Source organism: Bombus pascuorum, chromosome 6, assembly GCF_905332965.1.
Source record: "Bombus pascuorum chromosome 6, iyBomPasc1.1, whole genome shotgun sequence".
Lineage (NCBI taxonomy): Eukaryota > Metazoa > Arthropoda > Insecta > Hymenoptera > Apidae > Bombus > Bombus pascuorum.
Genome location: NC_083493.1, coordinates 12,591,188 through 12,610,679, shown reverse-complemented (window position 1 = coordinate 12,610,679; position 19,492 = coordinate 12,591,188). Strand labels below are relative to the sequence as shown.

The 19,492-nt window shown below is 44.7% G+C and overlaps 1 protein-coding gene across 6 annotated transcripts in view; it reads left to right on the top strand.

Annotated features, from left to right (window-relative positions):
• Positions 1 to 19,492, top strand: part of LOC132908359 (cell adhesion molecule Dscam2-like) — a 123,121-nt gene that overhangs the window by 80,574 nt on the left and 23,055 nt on the right. For all 6 annotated transcript variants that reach the window (XM_060962302.1, XM_060962306.1, XM_060962304.1 and 3 more), the window contains 5 exons: positions 3,584 to 3,909; positions 9,706 to 9,955; positions 15,109 to 15,253; positions 16,138 to 16,400; positions 18,935 to 19,096. In XM_060962302.1, coding sequence (XP_060818285.1) covers positions 3,584 to 3,909; positions 9,706 to 9,955; positions 15,109 to 15,253; positions 16,138 to 16,400; positions 18,935 to 19,096 — 1,146 coding nt within the window. The remainder of the gene's footprint in view (positions 1 to 3,583; positions 3,910 to 9,705; positions 9,956 to 15,108; positions 15,254 to 16,137; positions 16,401 to 18,934; positions 19,097 to 19,492) is intronic.

Genomic DNA, 19,492 nt, shown 5'->3' with positions numbered 1-19,492 from the left:
CGCAATGGTCGGCAACAGACACATTGTGCGGCTAATTAGTGGCAACTTTATCACGGTGAAGTTGCTTGTTCCAGGTAAATACATGAGAAAGACCGGGCGCCATTTGAAATTCGCTTTGCCAACGATACACACGGCCGGTGTATATTTAATAGAGTCTTAATTGGAGTCGACGGCTCGAAAGGTTTAATTGGACATCGTTCCGCCGCGGTTTCTGCTCCCTTCAGCCCTGCTTTTTTCTCCCCGCCGCGCACCTCACCCGTTCGTTCTGTCTCTTCTTCCCTGTCCCTTTTTCTCTAACGCTCTTTCACGTGACCTCGCTCGAGGACCGAGCCTCCGGATTACATAGTCAATGAGCGATGGTTCAAAGGATATCAAGATGTTCGTTTGAGCACACTGTCTGTCCGTTTAAACATCGCGCGTAGCAGCGCCGCGCCACGCCGCCACTCACTCTCTCTCTCTCTCTTTTTCTCTCTCTCTACTCGATACAGATCGTCGAGTTTCTATACTTCGAAATCACTTGCCATTGCGGCTATTAATTAAAATTCTCTTCCATGTTCGATTTTTTTGGCTACCGCGAAGCTCTGCTCCCGTGGTAAGGCATTTCGACGAAGGATACTTTTCGAAATTTTGCACGAAACTATCCACGTTCTTCTTCCCAAATTAATTCTCCGTTTATGTCTGCGAAGATTTCCTGAGAAACTTGTGTGTGGGATAGAGGAGGGGATAGAGATGCTATATCTTGTTTTTCAAAAAATCACAACTCCGGTAGTAACGTATGAAGAGGTAAATTCTCTTAGGAGATTTTTGTACGAAATTTGTACAAAAGGGACAACTTTGATTCGTTTCGAATTTAAGATTAATCGGCAGATCGTTTAAGAACATTTATAGGCCGTACGAAAATCATTCGAGATTCTTTAAAAGTTACGCTTCCGTTCGTTTAAGATCTCAGGGTTATCGTATCAAGGCTACTTAGAAGCCATTTAAACTCAGCCAGAAATCATTCCAAAGTACTTCGATGTCATTTAAAGATCTTTTAAAGAGTGACCGGTAGATAAATCACAGGTCAATTCCATTTATAAGCCATTTAGTCGTCCGAAGAATTATTCGCTCGAAAAGAATTGAAAAACTTTCGTGTATGGAAAAATTACATTACCCTCTGTATAATATTTTAAATAGAAATTCATAGTCCACGTTTAACACTGACAAGTCCGTTCACTTGCGCGTGTATATCAAGACCGATAAATATTACACGCAGAGGGTAACAGGTTGATTGACAATCCAGCAGATTATCTATTTAAACGGTAAAGATCCAACGAACCGGAAGTAAGAACGAGACACGCGGAGCTGTCACAGCCGAGGGGGCACAATTATTAACGCGTGATCAAGCCTCTCGTCGCTAGGAGCAATCGGTGGCAAGCGAATTGCTTTCTTTTTTCTTTTTCTCTCTCACTCTCTTTCAATTCGAGTATCGATCGATCATCGAAGTCGCACTTTCTCTCTCTCTCTCCTTCCTGTATCTTTTTTCTCCCTTTTTCTCGGTTTTCTACCCCACGCCGACGCGCCGGTCACTTTTCAACGCGAACGACGCTGACGTTGAGGCGTAAGTCGGATGTAAATGGCATAAAAAGTTTTGAGCGTGCATATGCACGAGCCGGTGCAACCGGGAGCGGGAGTATGAACAAGGGTGTGGTGGCGGAGCGTTGCTGGAATATGGCAACTGGAATTGCACATTGGTAGGAGAGAGAGAAAGAGGGACCGTGCTCCCTGGAGAAAGAGGGACGGTTTGAGAGGCAACGACAGAGAGGGAGTGAGAGTGAATATAGGCAGAACGAGACGGATAGAGTGCCTGAGCGACAAAGAGAGAGGCAGAGGCGAGCGACGATCAATACGCCATCAGCTTAAATTACAATAATAACGGCGACCAGACAAAGCGAGCGGACCATTATAAAATAGTGCAGTCGTAAAAAGCTGCCGTGTCGCGGAGTTCAACCGTACGACAAACACCGTCCACCGTTTAGTCGATGCCGAAACTGAAATAAAATGTTCATCCATTCGGATATATATCATGGTATTACGGTCGAAGATGTAGATAAATCGATAGTATCGTGTTGATTGTTACTTGTATTAATGGAAGATCGATGTATACGGGATTAGTAGGATTCCCTGTCCACGGACAGTATGAATTTCCAAGTCATTAAGCGCACCTATACTTTTTTGATCGACCATAGATAATCAATTTTAATAGTGACACGTCACTGTGAACGATCTCTCTTCGCGCGTTCCTACGTTCATCGTCTTCGGGGAAAAACAGAGCGCCTCGTTTTCGTGACGCGCAATTATTCGTCAATATTTAAATGCCGTCGTTTTATTAACATTGTAATTATAACGATGTTCGAACAACACTTTGCGTCGATGAACTTGCATTTTGCACGATAAACGCGCTGTATCCGCCAGATTTTTCGAATTAATAATAAAGATCCTTAACCGCGCTTGTTCGCGGTGTGTAATTAACACGATAAAATAATGTGAAAATGTAGAATTAAACGAGAGAGGAAGGAAATAAATGTAAATTTGCCGAGCATACTAACTCGGATAATACGTAACAGGGACAAAAGGAGCTCTTTCGCAGCTGTGAAAAATTGATACCAGGATCTTTGTCTCTTTCAACAAGTCCACGGAGATTTCTTTTCCCGTGAACGTCCGAAAGATTCAAAATGCGTTTCGAGGTATCAAGTGAGAGACAGTCGAAGAAAAATTGATGAAAAGAGATAAATCCATTCTTGTGGCCTGAACCGTCTTTCTTTCCTTCCCCTCCCCTCTGTTTCTTTTTCTGCCTTCATCGTTTAATACTTTTTTATCGTTTTTATCGCCGAACGCTCTCGAACTCTTTAAAACGCCTTGAGAATATTTTCTTCGACGTTGCGAACGAATCAGGATCGTGAAAGTTGATCGCGCGAACCTTGAAATAACACATCAGTTTCAAACTTCCGATGGTAAACTTTTGCCATTTTACCCGTTCCACGATGAGAATTCACCATTCAGCAGGCCAACTGTGCTAGAACAGCCAGCGCGCCGGTTCGTATTTTCGATCAGAGACTTAAAGCGAAACGTTTTGTTCGTTCGATGTGTCCAAATTTTTGCCGTTGCCGCATACACAGTTAAAATTGAACGCAACAAATCGACCGCCAAGCTTTGTTTCGTTCTCCCTGTTTGAAAATATTCGTTCCACTGACTCGCTTATAGAGACAACCGTTCGATAAACTCCCTTACTTGCTTATAAAACATATACTTCAAATTTAACAACAGTACAGTTCTACAATTGTATCATTTCGCATTATTATAGAATTTGAAACTATAACGCAAGTACTTACATCAAGTTTAATATTCTATGGATTTCTAACAACTGCGGCAACAGTTCTCGTGAATTACAGGCATTCGGTAACTTTGCTCGGAATCTCAGTCGAAAATGCTAAATACCTTTGCATTATAGAAAAGTATATAAATTTAACCCACAGCTATTAACTCCGCAGACAACAAACCTATTTACGATCCAGACAATCAAATAATCTTTTTCCATTTTCAGACCCTCATACCCCAGTTCCGCCAAGGTTCAATGAAAGAATGAGCCCAGCGCCTATACGCACGGGAGAGACGATCGTCCTTTCCTGCGTTTCACAAGGAATCCCGCCGCCCATGTACTTATGGTTTCGTGAGTCTGTGACGGGCACGGCGATGATCTTCAATTCAGAAAGGATCTATGCGAGAGCGGGTGCGCTGGTGCTTCAATCGGCAAGGGCGGAGGACGCAGGACGATACGTCTGTCACGCCAACAATACAGCTGGTTCCGAGATGGTCGAATTAGAGGTTTCCATTATAAGCAGCCTCTCCATTCACCTGGTACCTCAACAGGTTAGTTTTCGGTACTCTCGTTTAATCTTCGTACCAGTATCGAGCGCCATTCCTATCAGTAGCCTTTAAAATGATCGTTCGATCGTCTGTTTTATTCTATGTTGGTGTATGTTGCTTAGAAAAGAGACGAATTGATAGAAAAATTGGATCATTCGACGTCAAAATGAAACGTTAATTAGATATATTAAAATAATGTTAAAATATGACAATATAGTGGATAGGCGTCCTCTTATCCGGTTGCGCTTTAGTCGCTCTTATTTTTATTCATTATAAAGGAAACTTCGATATTCAACGAAAGAATACACTATCTGTTTTCATTTTAAATGGTAAATGAATTTTTCTGCAACTAAATATACCTTTCGTGCCATCGCTGTTTTTGGATTACCCGACCATACGTTTACTCGATTAGAAATTCCATAAAGAATGGTTCCGAGAGAGTCTAGAGTCTACCATCCAATGCATATCATTTAGCAGACCTCGCGGACATTCTCAGGGCAAGTTCAGTCACGGTCTGTCCAATCTCAAGCACTCATCTTTCCATGCATTTCGAACGTTCGCAAGCACTCGCGATAAATCACCCAAAATTCTCTTCCCCGTTTTTATTCGTCAAAGTAGCTTGTAAATAACTTGGTACTCGCCCGGAAAATTGAAAGTAGCCCGGAATTCATTCGGAATAAACATCACGTAAAATCGATTTGGCCTGCCTATAGTTTCAACAGGTTAGCATTCGTTTCACCCCGGTTAAGTATCGCCAGCCAATCGATTCCGTTTTATCCGCTCGAAGAAAGACCTTGATTCGCCTTCGATATTGGTTCAACGATCGACGATACGGACGAACGATTATTTAAACGAAAAAGTTTCGTAAGTTGCTGAAAAAATTGTACGTTCTCTCTCGTCCACGTGGTGTCTCAACAGGTTAAAGGCATTCTATCCGGCGTCGATTGGATTTCTGGAACGACCCGAACGATCCGGTCGTCGCCTTCCTGTTTCATCCCTCGCCGGATTATCCCAATACTTCGAGAAATCTTGAAACGCGCATCGCGTGACGATGTTGTCGATCGCTTCGATTCGCGCGTCGCAAGTTTCCGATTCTCGAGGAAGAAGGATGATCGTGCCGTCCGGAAATAAATTCTATAACGTTACGGTCGCTCCGTAAGAAGCAGCAAAAGGACCGCGCGGTTCTCGATGATAAGTAGCTTCTCTTCATCCGACTGATACCTCAACAGGTTAGCTCTCTTTTATTCTATTTCGTAAACAACTCGAGAGCTACCGTGGTTACTTTTTCCTCTTTCCACTTTCTGTTTTTTCTACCCTTTGCTCTCCTCCCTTGCTCGTTTCCTTCTCTGTCGGAGAAAGTTAAGGCTTCTCGACGAGCGCCGATTCTATTTTCAACAGATCTGTAAACTACCCCCAGCGTGCCTCCCTCGCAACGTAACGGTTCGTTGCTCCGCGACTTTGTTAAATCGATGATCCTCGTTTCTCCTACCATGGACGACTACCTACGGTATCTCGAGGTCGCGAGCGCTTCACGAATAAATTCGCATCGACTACGGGCAAAGGGGAATAAGAGGGAAGTCTGGTCTTGGTTGTCATCGTTCCCGTCGCGTCGTCCTTGTCGTCGTCGTCGTCGTCGACTAATTCTCATCGATGTGGATAATTGAACATCACGTCGGAGTAAACACGGTAGCGCGGATAACGACAGACCGAGTTACCATCCCTGCCAAGACGACGGATAGATCTTGAAAACATCGCACACAGTTGAAACACTTGGTGTACCTATCTGTGAATATCGGCCGAAGAGAAATAACGAGCAACTCGTTCTGTTCACCGTGAACGAGACGCTGCTATTAATTAGTATTAACTTCCGTTAATTAGTAAGCCGGTTCGTGGAGCCGCTTCGAACACGGCGCGATGCAGTTCTTCGTATCTTTCTTTGATCTTTTAACAAGCCTCGGTAATTGTGTTGGCGATGCTTCTCGGGAGGATGAACGCGTATTGTGACGACGGTAAAAGAGAAACCAACCGGTCGAAGCTGCCACCCTGAGTCGATCGACGTGGCTATGATCCACAACGATCGTGATTCGCGCACCATGGTTTCGTCGTTGCTGCGCTGCCAAAGTTATTGGATCGTGTCGAACCCCCAGGTGAATCGTGAAAATACGCGCCACGTACCGTGTTAAGCGTAACGCGTAACGGTGGCAGGTCGACCTCGCAAATCGTATATCCCGTCAAAACAACGAATCGCTGGCCGCACTGTACCGGGGCTGGTGCCGGAGCTGCTGCCGGGGTTGACCTCCGACGTCGCTGTAAGCGTATTAACCGGGGCGTCGATTGGCCGTGCAAAGCGGAATAATTAATAGCGTTTAAAACGAAATGTCAAAGGGGATGGATGCAGGTTGGTCCATTCAACCAATCGCCCTCTCCCTCCTATCCCACACGAACGTTGATCCGATTTTCGGCTAAAATTTTCAAACTTGTCGCTGAACGATTCGACGCTCGATTACGGTGATCCGATGCCGATCTCCAACCATTCGGCACAAAATATACCATCTCTCCCCTGTGAATTTGAGAAACGCGCACGGGATTTGAGGATCCTCTGCATCGGGACTCGTAGTTCGTTCGTTCGTTCGTTCGTTGGGAAAGCTGGAAGATTTAACCATCGTTGGAGCTGAAAATAGGCGATGGTTTTAATGTGTGCCGAAATTCCGTAACGGAAAAACGCATCGGAGCGCTCGGTCGGTATGTGGTCGTTAGAACGACGGTCGATGGATCCTATAAAAAAAAAAAAAGGGAATAGGGATCAGCAATTGGTCCATATCATACCTTTGTGGATAGAGAGAGAGAGAGAAAGAGGAAGGGACCAGGGAACAGAATTGATGAAATATCATTCATTTTCGCATAACTTTCGCAGTCACCAGCAAAGAAACGCTCATTGCGGACGAATTCTCTCGTGCATTAGCCAGCATATTTGCTTCGATGGGGCTTCCTTCCATTAACGTGGCCTATTTTGTCCTCGCTTTATTAAAAGCATCGTCGCGTCTTCTGATCGCACGCAACGCTTCTTAACGCGAACTTCCACTTGATAAATTTTTTGATCGACTGTTTAAACAGACAACCACGAGGGGAGTTACCTCTTTCCGCTTCAAAAATCCCAATTTAACAACGTAGCTACGTGGACCGGTTCCCAAATTTTTCGCCCCACTCAAAATCTTTCGTAATACTTGATACAGGGCAGGTGGAATATACAGAAAAGGAAATAAGCCAGTGCAATCCGATTTATTCTGTTTTCGCATAACAAAGATCGTTCCATTCTTCTAATCCTATGGAACGTTTACTCGACGACGTTCTCGCGAGCGTAGCGAATCGAGAAAATTTCGCTGCATTCCTGCACTCCAACTTGAGCACACAGTCTTGTACACGTTCCACAAAATTTATGATTATTTGCCCCTATTTTTCTAGACATTCTCGCAATAATTCTCCCTCTCCCTCTCTCTATCTTCTGTTACTCTATTTACCCGGTATAGGAGACGCCTCGAAGTAAGACATCGAGTCGGTCTATATTGCAGTTATATCGACAATGTAAACGCATCGTTGGTCGTCGTAATAACGCCACGATACCGCGAGGAGAAGACAAGAACAACGGGGACAAAGCGTGGATCGAGGTGCAACTCGACACCCTCGCAGATTCGTCTTTTTTTTCTTGTTCCTTCACCCCTTGCAGCCAGCTCGTTCGGTCGCCTTTAAAGGTGGCATCCTTGCGCATCTTATTTCCCGTTCCTTCCTCCGGTTGCTTGAATACCGTATCAAAGGATATTTAAAGCGGTCTTCGGTCTGAAAGAAAGTTTCCTTCGAGGTCGTGGAACAAAAGAAGCCAGGCGAGAGCAACGCGCGCGATCCTCTTGACAATATTTAATGGCCGTCGTCGTGGCTCGATTCAGTACGCGACGCCTCTCGTCGAATTTCTCTGCCCTTGAACCGACTGTTCGCGCCCCGTAACCCAAGGAAATTGACCTCGCGATCCTACAATTTGAATATAGATCCCGTGGCAAGTTTATTGCAATTCGTCGAACCATACCGGAGAAAATCGGTCCTTTTTCATCGATCGGTGCACGCTCGATGTATTATGTGCCCGAGGAATCTCTTCCACGAGCCTTTGACGCATGGAACGCCTTCGAAATTCATGACCCGAGGGCGGTCGACGTAACGCGAACCCGGCCCAAAGTGTACACTATACAATGTACATTGCACACCCATATGGGCGTATGTGTATTGATATATCGGTGGTAATCAGGGCGCAGAATCGTCGTTGCCGTATATCGCCAATGACCGAATAAACGGGTCTCTTCAATAATACATAAGACGAGATTCCTAGCTAGATCAAAGGCCCGTTTCCTCGATCGGTGATCAATTAAGCGACTGAAAATGCATATGGAAATGCCAGTAAGCCACTCCATTCAACCGCGTTCCGGTACATCGGATTCAATGCCTCGTGGTAGGCACGCGTTCTATCTTGCCTGGCTCTGTCTTTTCTACTTAGCACCGGTTAATCCTACCATTAGGAGCGTTCCGATGCTTGTAACATAATAATAACGGCGTGCTAAGCATTGTAGCATATTATAGTACCAGTTTCCCAAGTAATTAGAAGGGTAAATAATTTACATCAGGAGGCACCGGAATGTAATGGAAAATAATACATCGATACTCTCTAGATATTACGTAAATTGCTGCAACAAGATCCGGTATCTTGTCCATTTCATATCCGGTAATATGATCGAGTATCTTTCGATATGTAGTTGCAGTTAAATGTGAACAATCGTATCAAGAATTGAATCATCTCGCGACTTATTATTGTTTTGTATATCAAAACTTCGTTGTTGAACCACTCGCTATAACTCGTTTACAGAGAACGATTCTCGTTAATAGATAAATCAGATGTGAGGGCAAACTGATCAAAGGAAAATGACCGCGCGACCCGGAAGCAATTAAGCTCTCGAAGGTGGACGATGAAATACCAAACAGGACATTCGATTTGCCGGTATGCTCGCGTACGGTGTACTGGAATTCGCCTCGTTGTGCCTAAGCACGTTAGGCGTTTTCTCGCAGCGCGGTGCGACGTTCCGGAACGATCGCGTGCCACTTCGTCCTCCTACCTTTTTCACGATCACGTTTGTATCGACCTCTACAAAGCTGTCTACCGCGCATTAAAGCTCCGATCTCTGATAATTTCGACGAAACGTTTGACAGAGATCAAAGGATGCCATCCCGGAATCGATACTTCGTCGAAGTTTCCAAAATGGGGAAGGAAATTGGAGGCTGGTATTAATATGGCGATTCTTCTTGGCAAACGCCGCGAGCAAAGCTCAACCATGATATTATCTATCGTCTTTTGCGCACGCGTGCTCCTTTTGCCAACTAATAGACGTATATATTATACATAATGTATAACGAGCTATCCTTAGAATAGAATCACGCAAGTACTATTAGATATCGGTAGTCATAAAATCTGCAGCCTTTAGTTCGCTAACGCGTTGAAAAATTATCGTACAAGATATAGGATATAGCGAGCTGGTATCAGGTAGTTAGCTTTTCGAAATCCTTTCTCGGTTATACACGCTTGTGCCGGAATCGATGTTCACGTCGAGAAGAACATCGCACAGCTGCTGTAGCTTGAAAGCAGAATCCACTCGAAATCGGCCAACTTTTCCTTCGGAACGATATTAAGTTCCGAGGACAGCCGAGGATATTAAATATGACATTTATTGGCGAACGTGAGCTCGGAATCGATAACTGTTGCAGGTCACTGTCGACCTCGGTAAGGACGCGGAATTTCAGTGTTCCGTCACTGGCCAACCAATCCCGGTGATCTTCTGGACCAAGGACGGACTTCCCGTGGGAGAAAGCGCCTCTGGTAGAAGCAAGATCACGGGGAAAGATGGCTCGACGTTGCGCGTCTCCTCTGTGGTGAGGGACGACAAAGGAATGTATCAATGCTTCGCGAAGAACGACTACGAGATGGTACAGGCGACCGCGGAGCTTCGACTAGGGGGTGAGTTGCTTTAATCTTTAAACTCTCATTCGCCCCTGTTTTATGAACAGTGCGTGGATAAGACGGGGGAAATGGACGAGACCGGAGGTTGTTAACGCCGTGGCCCTGGCACGCGAAATTACCTTTTCGAAAGTTAAAAATTTAAGGCCAATGAAAATATATCTGGCGTTAGACCCCATAGCTGGCGTTACCAAAGTAACCCCTCACTCGCCTCCCCGCCGCGCGTAATTCGTACAACACGAAGACGTACTTAAAGGCGTTGCGCAAAGAGTCAAGACGGATTAGTATACCTAAGCACTCGTAACCTGCCTCCCTAGCGAGTTCCACGAGCTTGGTGGAAGTTTTATAAAAGTCTCGTTTGAAAATAATAAGGCTAAATTAAAGCTATTACCCGTTAACCAAGCACCGGCTTGGTCTCCATCGCAAAACTTTCGCACGACTACCTCGTCGACTTTTTTTTTTGATAGCTTTTCATCGACCATTCGCGAAATTAAGTCCGTTAAACGAGCTACAAAAAAGAAGGAAGGAGGGGTACGTATTACGATGACGCTTTGTCCGGTCGGATGGGTTGAATATTTTTAATTAACGGGTACGTTCGCCTTCTGATACGCATCCGTGGCTCTCGGTCGACCCTTAGAGCGAGAGACGACGAGGAAGGAGGCCCTTCTTTCGACTTAGATCCATCGACCAATCGATATCGAACCAAGTATAAAATTCTGCGAACCTTTAGTTTGGAATTTCATCTGGAATTTATATCCAGTCTGGCAACACGATTCCACGCTTCGTCGCATCCGGCTGCTCACCCCTTCCAACTTATTTGCAGCGAACGGTACTCTGTCTTTCTCTTACCTTCGCCCTTATCTGTGTCCCCAGGAAATCCCTCGTTCAACCGAATTCTTTCATTATTCCGTCGGTTTCTATCCCGATCTCGTCGCGTCTCCGCGGTCTAAACCCATTCTCGCGAACGGAACGAGCCAAGTTCGAGAAGGGCGACGCGACAAAAAGCTCGGTCTGGCTAGGTAGATGGGAAATAAGACCGCGCGAGTCGTACAGGAACGAGAAGGAGAATGAGGCACGGCGGACGAAAGGAAAGGGTGAAGGAAGGGCGAAGAAAACGGCGAAAAGAAAGGAGAAAAAGCAGGAGAGAAGCGTCGAAAGGAAGAGAGAAAAAAATGCTTAACGAGGGCGATGCATAATGGAGAAAGGAGAAATCCACTGGTTGGCGTGCCGTGAAATAAATACATACCATTTGTCTTAGTCACGAGGGTGGGAAGCCGGGCGAGGCCGCCGCCAGCTCGTCGAGTGAAAGAAACGCATCGCCAGCGAACGGAGGGACGAGAACGTTGCTTAAAAGTGTTGGTATCCGCTCGAAATTCCCGCGCAAAAACGAACGCCGCAGTGGCCAGGACGGATGGCCGCTTCGTCGGCCAAATATTCCCCAACTGACGTCTTTAAAACTGGCGTCGTCGACGAAAAGGTCTTACTCCATGTGACATAATCCATTACCTTAAACGACGACGCTGTCAGTCGACCGTCTTAAGTGCACGTACATACCTACCGCTATTTTCGTCTTAGTGTCACGTACACGAGACTGAGGCATCAGCCCACATTTCTCACTGACTGCTGGATGTTTCGAGTACCGATGTCTTCGTTTACCATCTTCCATCTACGAACCTCTTGTTTTACCAACTACTTCGAGACGCGAGAACAAGTACTCGAAAGCACGTTAACGTTTCTGGAGAACGGATCAAATAGCAGGAAAGAATCATAAGAGCGCCACGTGTAATATTGACTCTTAATTGGAGGAAATTCTGGTTCCAGTGAAATTGTGCATCGAGGAAAATGTTTTAACACGAGAAACGTACTTTTAATAACATCGAATTCGTAACTGATGGATATCGACTATCGCTGCGCGAGAGCAAAGTATCAGAAACGTCCAAGCTCGAACTTTCCTCTAAAACTACTACTTGTAACTAATTTAACGAAGACGAAGAGTCTATTTTATTCGACTAACGTTTGTGCTTCTAGCTCGTATTGAACGATGTCCTCGTCGAACGGAAAGAGCAGAGAAAAGACAGGCGTTCGTTTATTTCCCAGCTCGACTCTATTTCTCAGTCAGGGCATAGCACGGTGGAAATTTTTAAACGTCGAAAAAAGTTGGAATTCCGCCGATCGTTCGGTCTGGCGGCTAGAGAACACGTTCAGCTCTCCGCAGTTAATAACTTTCCCTTTCCGTCCGCCGATAAGTCACGACGTTCCCCGTTTGTACGTTCCTTTTGTTCACGCGGACGCACGGTCTCCTTTTCATCGACCAACACTACTGTCCTTTTAAATAATTTATGCATTTAACCGGACGGCAGTCGGGAAAAACGACCGAGAATCGAAATCGTTCTTTCTCCTCTTTTCGTTCTCTCTCCGTCTCGATGTGTTGTATCGCTTTGTACAATTCGAAATAATTGGAATCGGACTAATCCTATCGCGTAACAAAGGGAAAGAATCAAAGCGGCCAACTTTTGTAGCGATATCGAACCGACTTTGAAAAGGAGGAAACAGATGTACGTCCGCGTAACGTAGAATTCTTCTATTCACTGCGTGCGTGCTGTTTTCTCCCTATCTCCCATTCTTTCTCTTTCCTTTTACCAATTTATTTTACCGGAGATAGCAGAACGGTTTATGGAACGTACATATGGTCAGGGAAAAGAATTAGAGAGAAGGGGAATTTTGGCAGCAAGCCAAATAATTCCGCGAGAAAATTCTGTCGGTCGTGAAATTGCGAAATATTTTGTAAAATACCGGTATTAAATTTTTCACCTGACCATAGCATAAGTCAATATTCCGTCGGATTCGGGTCAAGCGCGTGTAGCGTTTTATTTTTAAATGAACGTAACAATAAAGGGGTGTTTGGAACGAACCGAACGGTAATTTCGAACGGTAATACCCCGTCATCATTTTCATAGAACGCCAGAAATCCCAGCGCCATTTGTGATACTGGCAAACTTCCATTTTATTTATACCGCTTTAACGCGTTTACAGAACTGGCAATCACGCCACGGTAAATAATGTCTTCCTGTCGAATTACGTTGCGTCGCACCGCGTCGTCCGATACGCTCTGCTTCCTATCAACGTGATCCGTTGCGTTTCCACGCAATTCACATACCAGAAGATAAAATACGCTAAAACGTTATTACAAGGTTTTTTAAATTTTAAAAATTATCGTTACTCCTAATCAAATAATCGGTGGGCATAATGAAAATGCTATGGACAATCGTTTCAAAAAGTTGGTACTAAACTTCTATATCGTGGATTCATTGACGTGAAATTCGATAGGCGATCGAGCGAGTAATCGCAACGCGAAGCACATGTAATGCAAGAAAGAACAATTATTCCGACGTTTCCATAACAACCGCGTAATGACAACCGTATGGCCGACTCGTACTACTGCGAGTATCTGATCACCAGTACGAACCACTTGGAGCCTCATCAAAGCCGCACGTGCTAAACCCTGCCAGATTGGATTCAGAATTTCTCTGCATTCAAGAATAACTACAAATTCCTACCGAACGTCCAGTAATAATTCCAGAATCAACAACTTTCAGGCATACGAAAATAAAAACCCACGGGTATCCTCTTAATCCGGAAAAGATATTTTTTTCTATACTGAATCGATATTTCATCGTGCTGCTGTAATACCAGATATCAAATTCTATGATATCAAAGATGATACTAAAACAACATCGATGCTCAGCTCGTTACACGCGAGTTGAAGAGGAGAAGCATCGAACGGCTGCAGCTTCTGGGCGATATCGTGGACGCTATCGTGGGCGATATGCTGCGAAGTTTTCGATAATCGGTCTATGGTTTGAATGGCAACGAAAGCGGCAGACCCCCGTAGAATAATATACGGTCCGCGAAACAGGGCGTGGCATTCGGCAATACGGCATCCTGATTTACACCGTGAGCAAACAGCCGCGCAACTCTGTGCAGCTCGGTTATTGTCGGCTCTATAATTTGGGGTTAATTCACTAGGCGGCACTCGAGTTCAGGCGTCAAACCGCAGATCGATAGTTCTGCCCGCGTACAGGTCTTGTCATGTAAATGTTGCGTGCATAATACCCCGCGTTGCGGCGAGCCAGGATCGTTTCCATGGAACGTACGCGCCGCCTCCTTGTGTGTGCGTGACCCCAGACACCCAGGGGCCACCTGAACCAGGTGCAACCGCCTCAATATTCACCCGGCAACTAGCTGCTCGATGTTTGACCCCGTACGAATTCTCCGCCGCGTAGCCGAATTTTGAGATTTGAATGAATTCGAGCACGGGCTCGGTTAACATAATCGCGATGCGTTCTACGTAGAGTTGGCCTTCGCATAAACGGGGAGGAGGTGGAATATCGATGATACAGAAACTGAGGTGCGACGGCATGTAGAACGGAGTTCGTCGAAGTTATCGGCCGAATCGACGACCATCTGTTTCGTATATTACGGTTCTCGCGTAATAAGGAAAGGACCCGTATAATTGGAGGAAGCAACTCTCCATTGGTCAAATCCCTTCGAATAATTTGCATGCATTTAACTGCTTATAGCGTGTATCCACGCACTGTTGAATTATTTCGAAATCTGGATGTGTTCTGGGTGAATTCAGTACGATCGATTCACCTGGTGAAATTGAAACACGCTGGCCCGGCGTAATGTGCTGGATACGTTATTTAGTTTTCGGTTGCACCGCGAGCGCTTCGCTGGAGGGAGAACATCGCCTAACCCCCGTCGAATTACAATTCCTCCCTCCGCGAAAGAGAGAAAGAGAGAGAGAGAGTGGCAAAAAAATGCGATTTTTCATCGAAACGGTAAAATGAAAACGTGGAACAAAATAACCAACTGAATTACCTACAACATATTTTCTGTCTCCCCTTTCCTTCTTTTCTTTTTTAACTTTTTTTTTATTAATGCAAACTCTATGAGTTTTGCACGGAACGCGTACGATATCTCTAAAATCGTTGGAACCACGTGCAAGAAAATTTTATTCCACGCTTTCGTTCACCTTCGGTCGCTTTAACGCCCATTAACGCGGCGTCCTTCGCGTAATTATAAAAACTGCTCTTCGACGTTCCGCCACGGCGATCGGGAAGCGTTTAAAACTTTAATGGTGCGCTCTTCAGACGCGGCGCCGCAACTTCTGTACAAATTCATCGAACAGACCATCCAGCCTGGCCCTTCGGTGTCGCTCAAGTGCATCGCCACCGGAAACCCGACGCCGCACTTCTCTTGGACTCTGGACGGGTTTCCTCTTCCACAAAACGACAGGTAACAACATCATTTTTCACTCTTACGCCTCAGCCAGGAGATTAAGAGCCGAAGGAGCCACGAACAGGAAATAAGAAAGAGAAAAAGATCAGAAATCGATGGATAGTGTGTACACAATTATTTTCGGTTATTAAACCGCAGGCCGATGGAAAATCAGACCGCTTACGAACGTTATAACGCCAGGTCCCGTGGGAACGGATACCTGCCTGCGGGCTTCGATTCTCCGAACCAATTGAGGGGAAAATTACCAATCAACCGGGCTCAGTCTAAACTTTTTAGAGTCGCTCGATTTAGAATGATAGATTTGACGGGATCGCGTGCAGGCTATTAATAATGTATCCACCTGTGTTTTCCTTTCTTTTATATCGAGTCGCTTCGGTTGATTTACGGTGTTAAGCGACTCGTGATCGAGTCGATAATGATTTCGTTATAGGGAACAAACGCGTGGTAAACGCGCATCCGCTTTTTGATTTTCCACCATACGATCCAATAAACCAGGAAAATATTAGATGACGCGAGATTTACAAAAGCCGATTCGATTCAGATTATTAGGTTCGCGTGACGCTAGGATACGGAGAGAATTTCACAGTTTCCATAATCTCGTTGGTTAAACTTTGTTTGGTCGATCTTGTGAATTTATATGGAGTTAGAATTATTTAAATATCCGTGCTAGTTTCGTAAAAAAGAGTTACCTTCCTCTATTTGCAAATTCAATTTGTAGGTGCTGCGATGAAAATTAGATCGAACTACGTTGTCCAGGCAGCCCGAAAATTGGTCGGTTCGCCTGCGAAATTTTTTTTCTTTGACGCGCTAAATGAGAAATTGACTTTGCGAGCGTAACGTAACGCTACAATCCGTGCGAAATCTCTGCTGCTTGCCCACAGGTTTATGATAGGCCAGTATGTGACGGTGCATGGTGACGTAATATCGCATGTGAACATCAGCGTGGTTCACGTGGAGGACGGCGGGGAGTATCGTTGCACGGCAGCGAACCGGATGGCGAAGGTTCACCATTCGGCCCGTCTCAACATTTACGGTCTGCCCCATGTACGACCGATGGGGAACTACGGTGCAGTGGCTGGCGAAACCACCGTTATCAAATGTCCGGTCGCTGGTTTCCCAATCGCGAGCATCACTTGGGAGAAAGGTCAGTGTTCGCTAGTTATTTCAGTGGCGTAACCCATGAGAATCTTTGCACCGATCGCTCTGATCGCTGAATAATCGAAATTTTTATTGATTCTTGCTTTATAATGTATAGCTAACCAACGCATTTCAATGAAAAAAATCCAACCCAAAAAAATGTTCTTTTCTTCTAAATCTAATTTCCTTTTTTTTTTTTTTGGAAACATTTAATTATATAGATCGTCGTATAGGTGGTCGTAATGCGACCGAGCAAAGGCTGATTCTACGTGAAAGAGATACAATAAGACAAAAATTTGGTATAACATTTTCTCATTTGAGGTTTCGTTTCCGAAAAAGAAGACTTCGAAGATTTAACAAATATATCTAAAATTTGGCTAATTGCGGACTGGACGAGAGTAAATAGTCGACAGGGGTTTAAACTACATTTGAAACTAAGTAGAAAATGTAGCCTATATTTTTCTCGTAAGATGCTTCAGTTTCGTGAAGAATAAAATTTGAAAATATATATCGTGCGCGTGTACAAGACCAGTTCGTATTCGTATATGTTTAAACTTTATTTTCTTGGAAACCAGGACTTAAACGGAAAGTGATATTCTGCACTCTTACTTACTTTCACATGTAGAACAACCTTCTACGAATTGTTTCCTCGTACTTAATGGCTATTTAATCGTAAGTTAATGTATAGCTGACAATTTTTCCAACTCGATTTCCTCTAAAACGGAGTGTCGTACGAAATAATTCTATTCCGAATTTTCGACTTATTTTCTCAAACGGATCACTCCCTGCCCGGTTGTATAATCGCTTGATTCAATCTTTAACTACTTTTCTGTACGTTAAATCCAATTCCACAATTATTTTCAACAGAGGTTATATTATATCTTATTTGATAAATAGAAAAGAGGAGAATGAATACAATAGTTAAATATACATTAAGAATGATATCAGTTCGAAACATACATAAATTCAATACACTTATACAAAATACAGTAACTCGGACCGTAGGCCATCCATTTATTCATGAAAACGCCATTGCGCTATTAAGTTACCGGTGAGAACAGTTCGAAAATGCGCGAGACCGCTTTATCGCGAAGGACGCGGCACTCGAACGAACTTATTCTCGCGGTCTTTGTATTTTCAAAATCTCGAAGGTGTTTACTCTGATCTTTCGAACGTCCGTTATCTTACGAAGTTATCCTTTTCGACTTCTCGTGTCTCCGTGGCGTGGAAAATAAAGATTAAAGCGGGAATTGAAACGTTCGCGGCGCATAAAGAGCCCGTAAATAAGTTGCCTTGCGCGCGTCCTCGTAAATCTGCCCGGCAAGGAGACGAATTTCAGAGCAACTGAAAGTACCGTCGGTTTTTCTAGCGGTTTAAATGAACTTTTTGCCGAGCGCAAGCTATGACGGCAGAAAGAGGCGCGATAGAAAGCGAGAGGGTTGGAGAACGAGAGAGAGCTCGTGAGCTTTTATTTCGTCGACCGGAGAAACTCTAGGCTCTGCCGCCGCCATCCGAACGGGAACGAGCAAGTTCGAGCGTTTCTTTTCCGGTAATGATGAACCGAACTTTTGGAAAAGTTTCAAACGTTGCCCCCGTAACTTTCTCCCTTTTACGAGCGATCTAGCGTGACGTGGAGCGCGCAATACCCCCCGTAACACTTTCAAAGTCGTCCTTCGCCGCTACGAAAGCGTATTGAAGGCTCAACTATACTCGACATCGACGATTTTACGCCGAGAAGCCAGGAAGTTTGTGTGTGGACGAAGTTCGTCGCTTAGGCGCGCGTCACGAGACTATCCTGGGTGGTGGTTTCATCCAACGATAATAGAAAAGCTCTCGCGAGTGCTCTCGTTTCGAATTCGATAAGTATGTCAACGCGTGATATTCGACTCTTCCAGATCGATTGGCTGATCGAAACTTCTTGTTCTACTTATCCTCCTTGTAGAAGCGTCTAACAAAATCGCAGCAACATTTCTCTCGATGTTGTGAACGTATTAAATTACAGACAGATTTTTCCCCAAGAATATAAAATTACTTGATAGATATCGGTTATATCCAATGGTAGAAACAACACAGTAGTTCAATTATACGACGAATGGTAAAAGAGTACGATCGATTATCACTCGATACGACTCGATTCTGAATTTCATTTTCAACTCTTCCACGGCTCACGCAAACTCTCGTTTCTTAATCGCATTCGCGAAAATCTCACACGCGTTGCACTCTTTTACCACGCGCTATCAAATCTGTAGGTGACATCGTGCATGCCAAATTTTTACGCATATTCTCCGAAACCTCGTTCAACATCGATATTCTAGCACGAACACCCGCTTTCTTCTCCAACTTTCATCCTCGCTCAAAGACAAGAAAGTGACCTTAAACGACCAATTGCACGTGGACAAAGAATCACGATGTCAACAAAGTATCTTTCCCCCAACTTTCTCGTACTATTTCCATTCGTTTGCGGATAAGATAAAGAATTGTCTTGAATTCGCTTAAAAATTGGACCGTCAAACTGAGATAACGTTTCCTTGCTACCCACAGACGGGAAAGTGCTACCGACGAGTCGACGTCAGGAAGTGTTCCCAAATGGAACTCTGGTACTGCATCACGTCGACAGAAGCACCGATCACGGCGCATACACGTGCACGGCAAAGAACAAACAAGGCCGCTCCGATTCCCAGACGGTTCACATCGAAGTGAAAGGTAAAATTTCATCTCTGTCTGTGTCTTAATCGTCTCTGTCATTCCTGTCGTAATTCTATGAATTTGCTCGCATTGAAATAACAGCGTTGCGTTTGTCAACGATATATCTCTCGTCACCAGAGTTGATGCACGCTCTGTCAGAATTTTAGCACGGAGAAACTTGATTCCAGACGACCGTCCTTGTAATCGCGAGACAACCTCCGTGGAACGCAACGACGCGACGTCGAGTCTTTACGGGGAAAAGTCACTCGTCGAGGCGTGCGTTGCTCGCTACTTGTGATTCAAACTTTGAGAAACTTGAGACGTTCCGTTTCGTTTCTCGAAACGACGTTCGAACGTTATAATAATTCTTCTTTTTTTCTCCTTTTCTTTCTTTCTTCATTTTTCCTTTGAAAT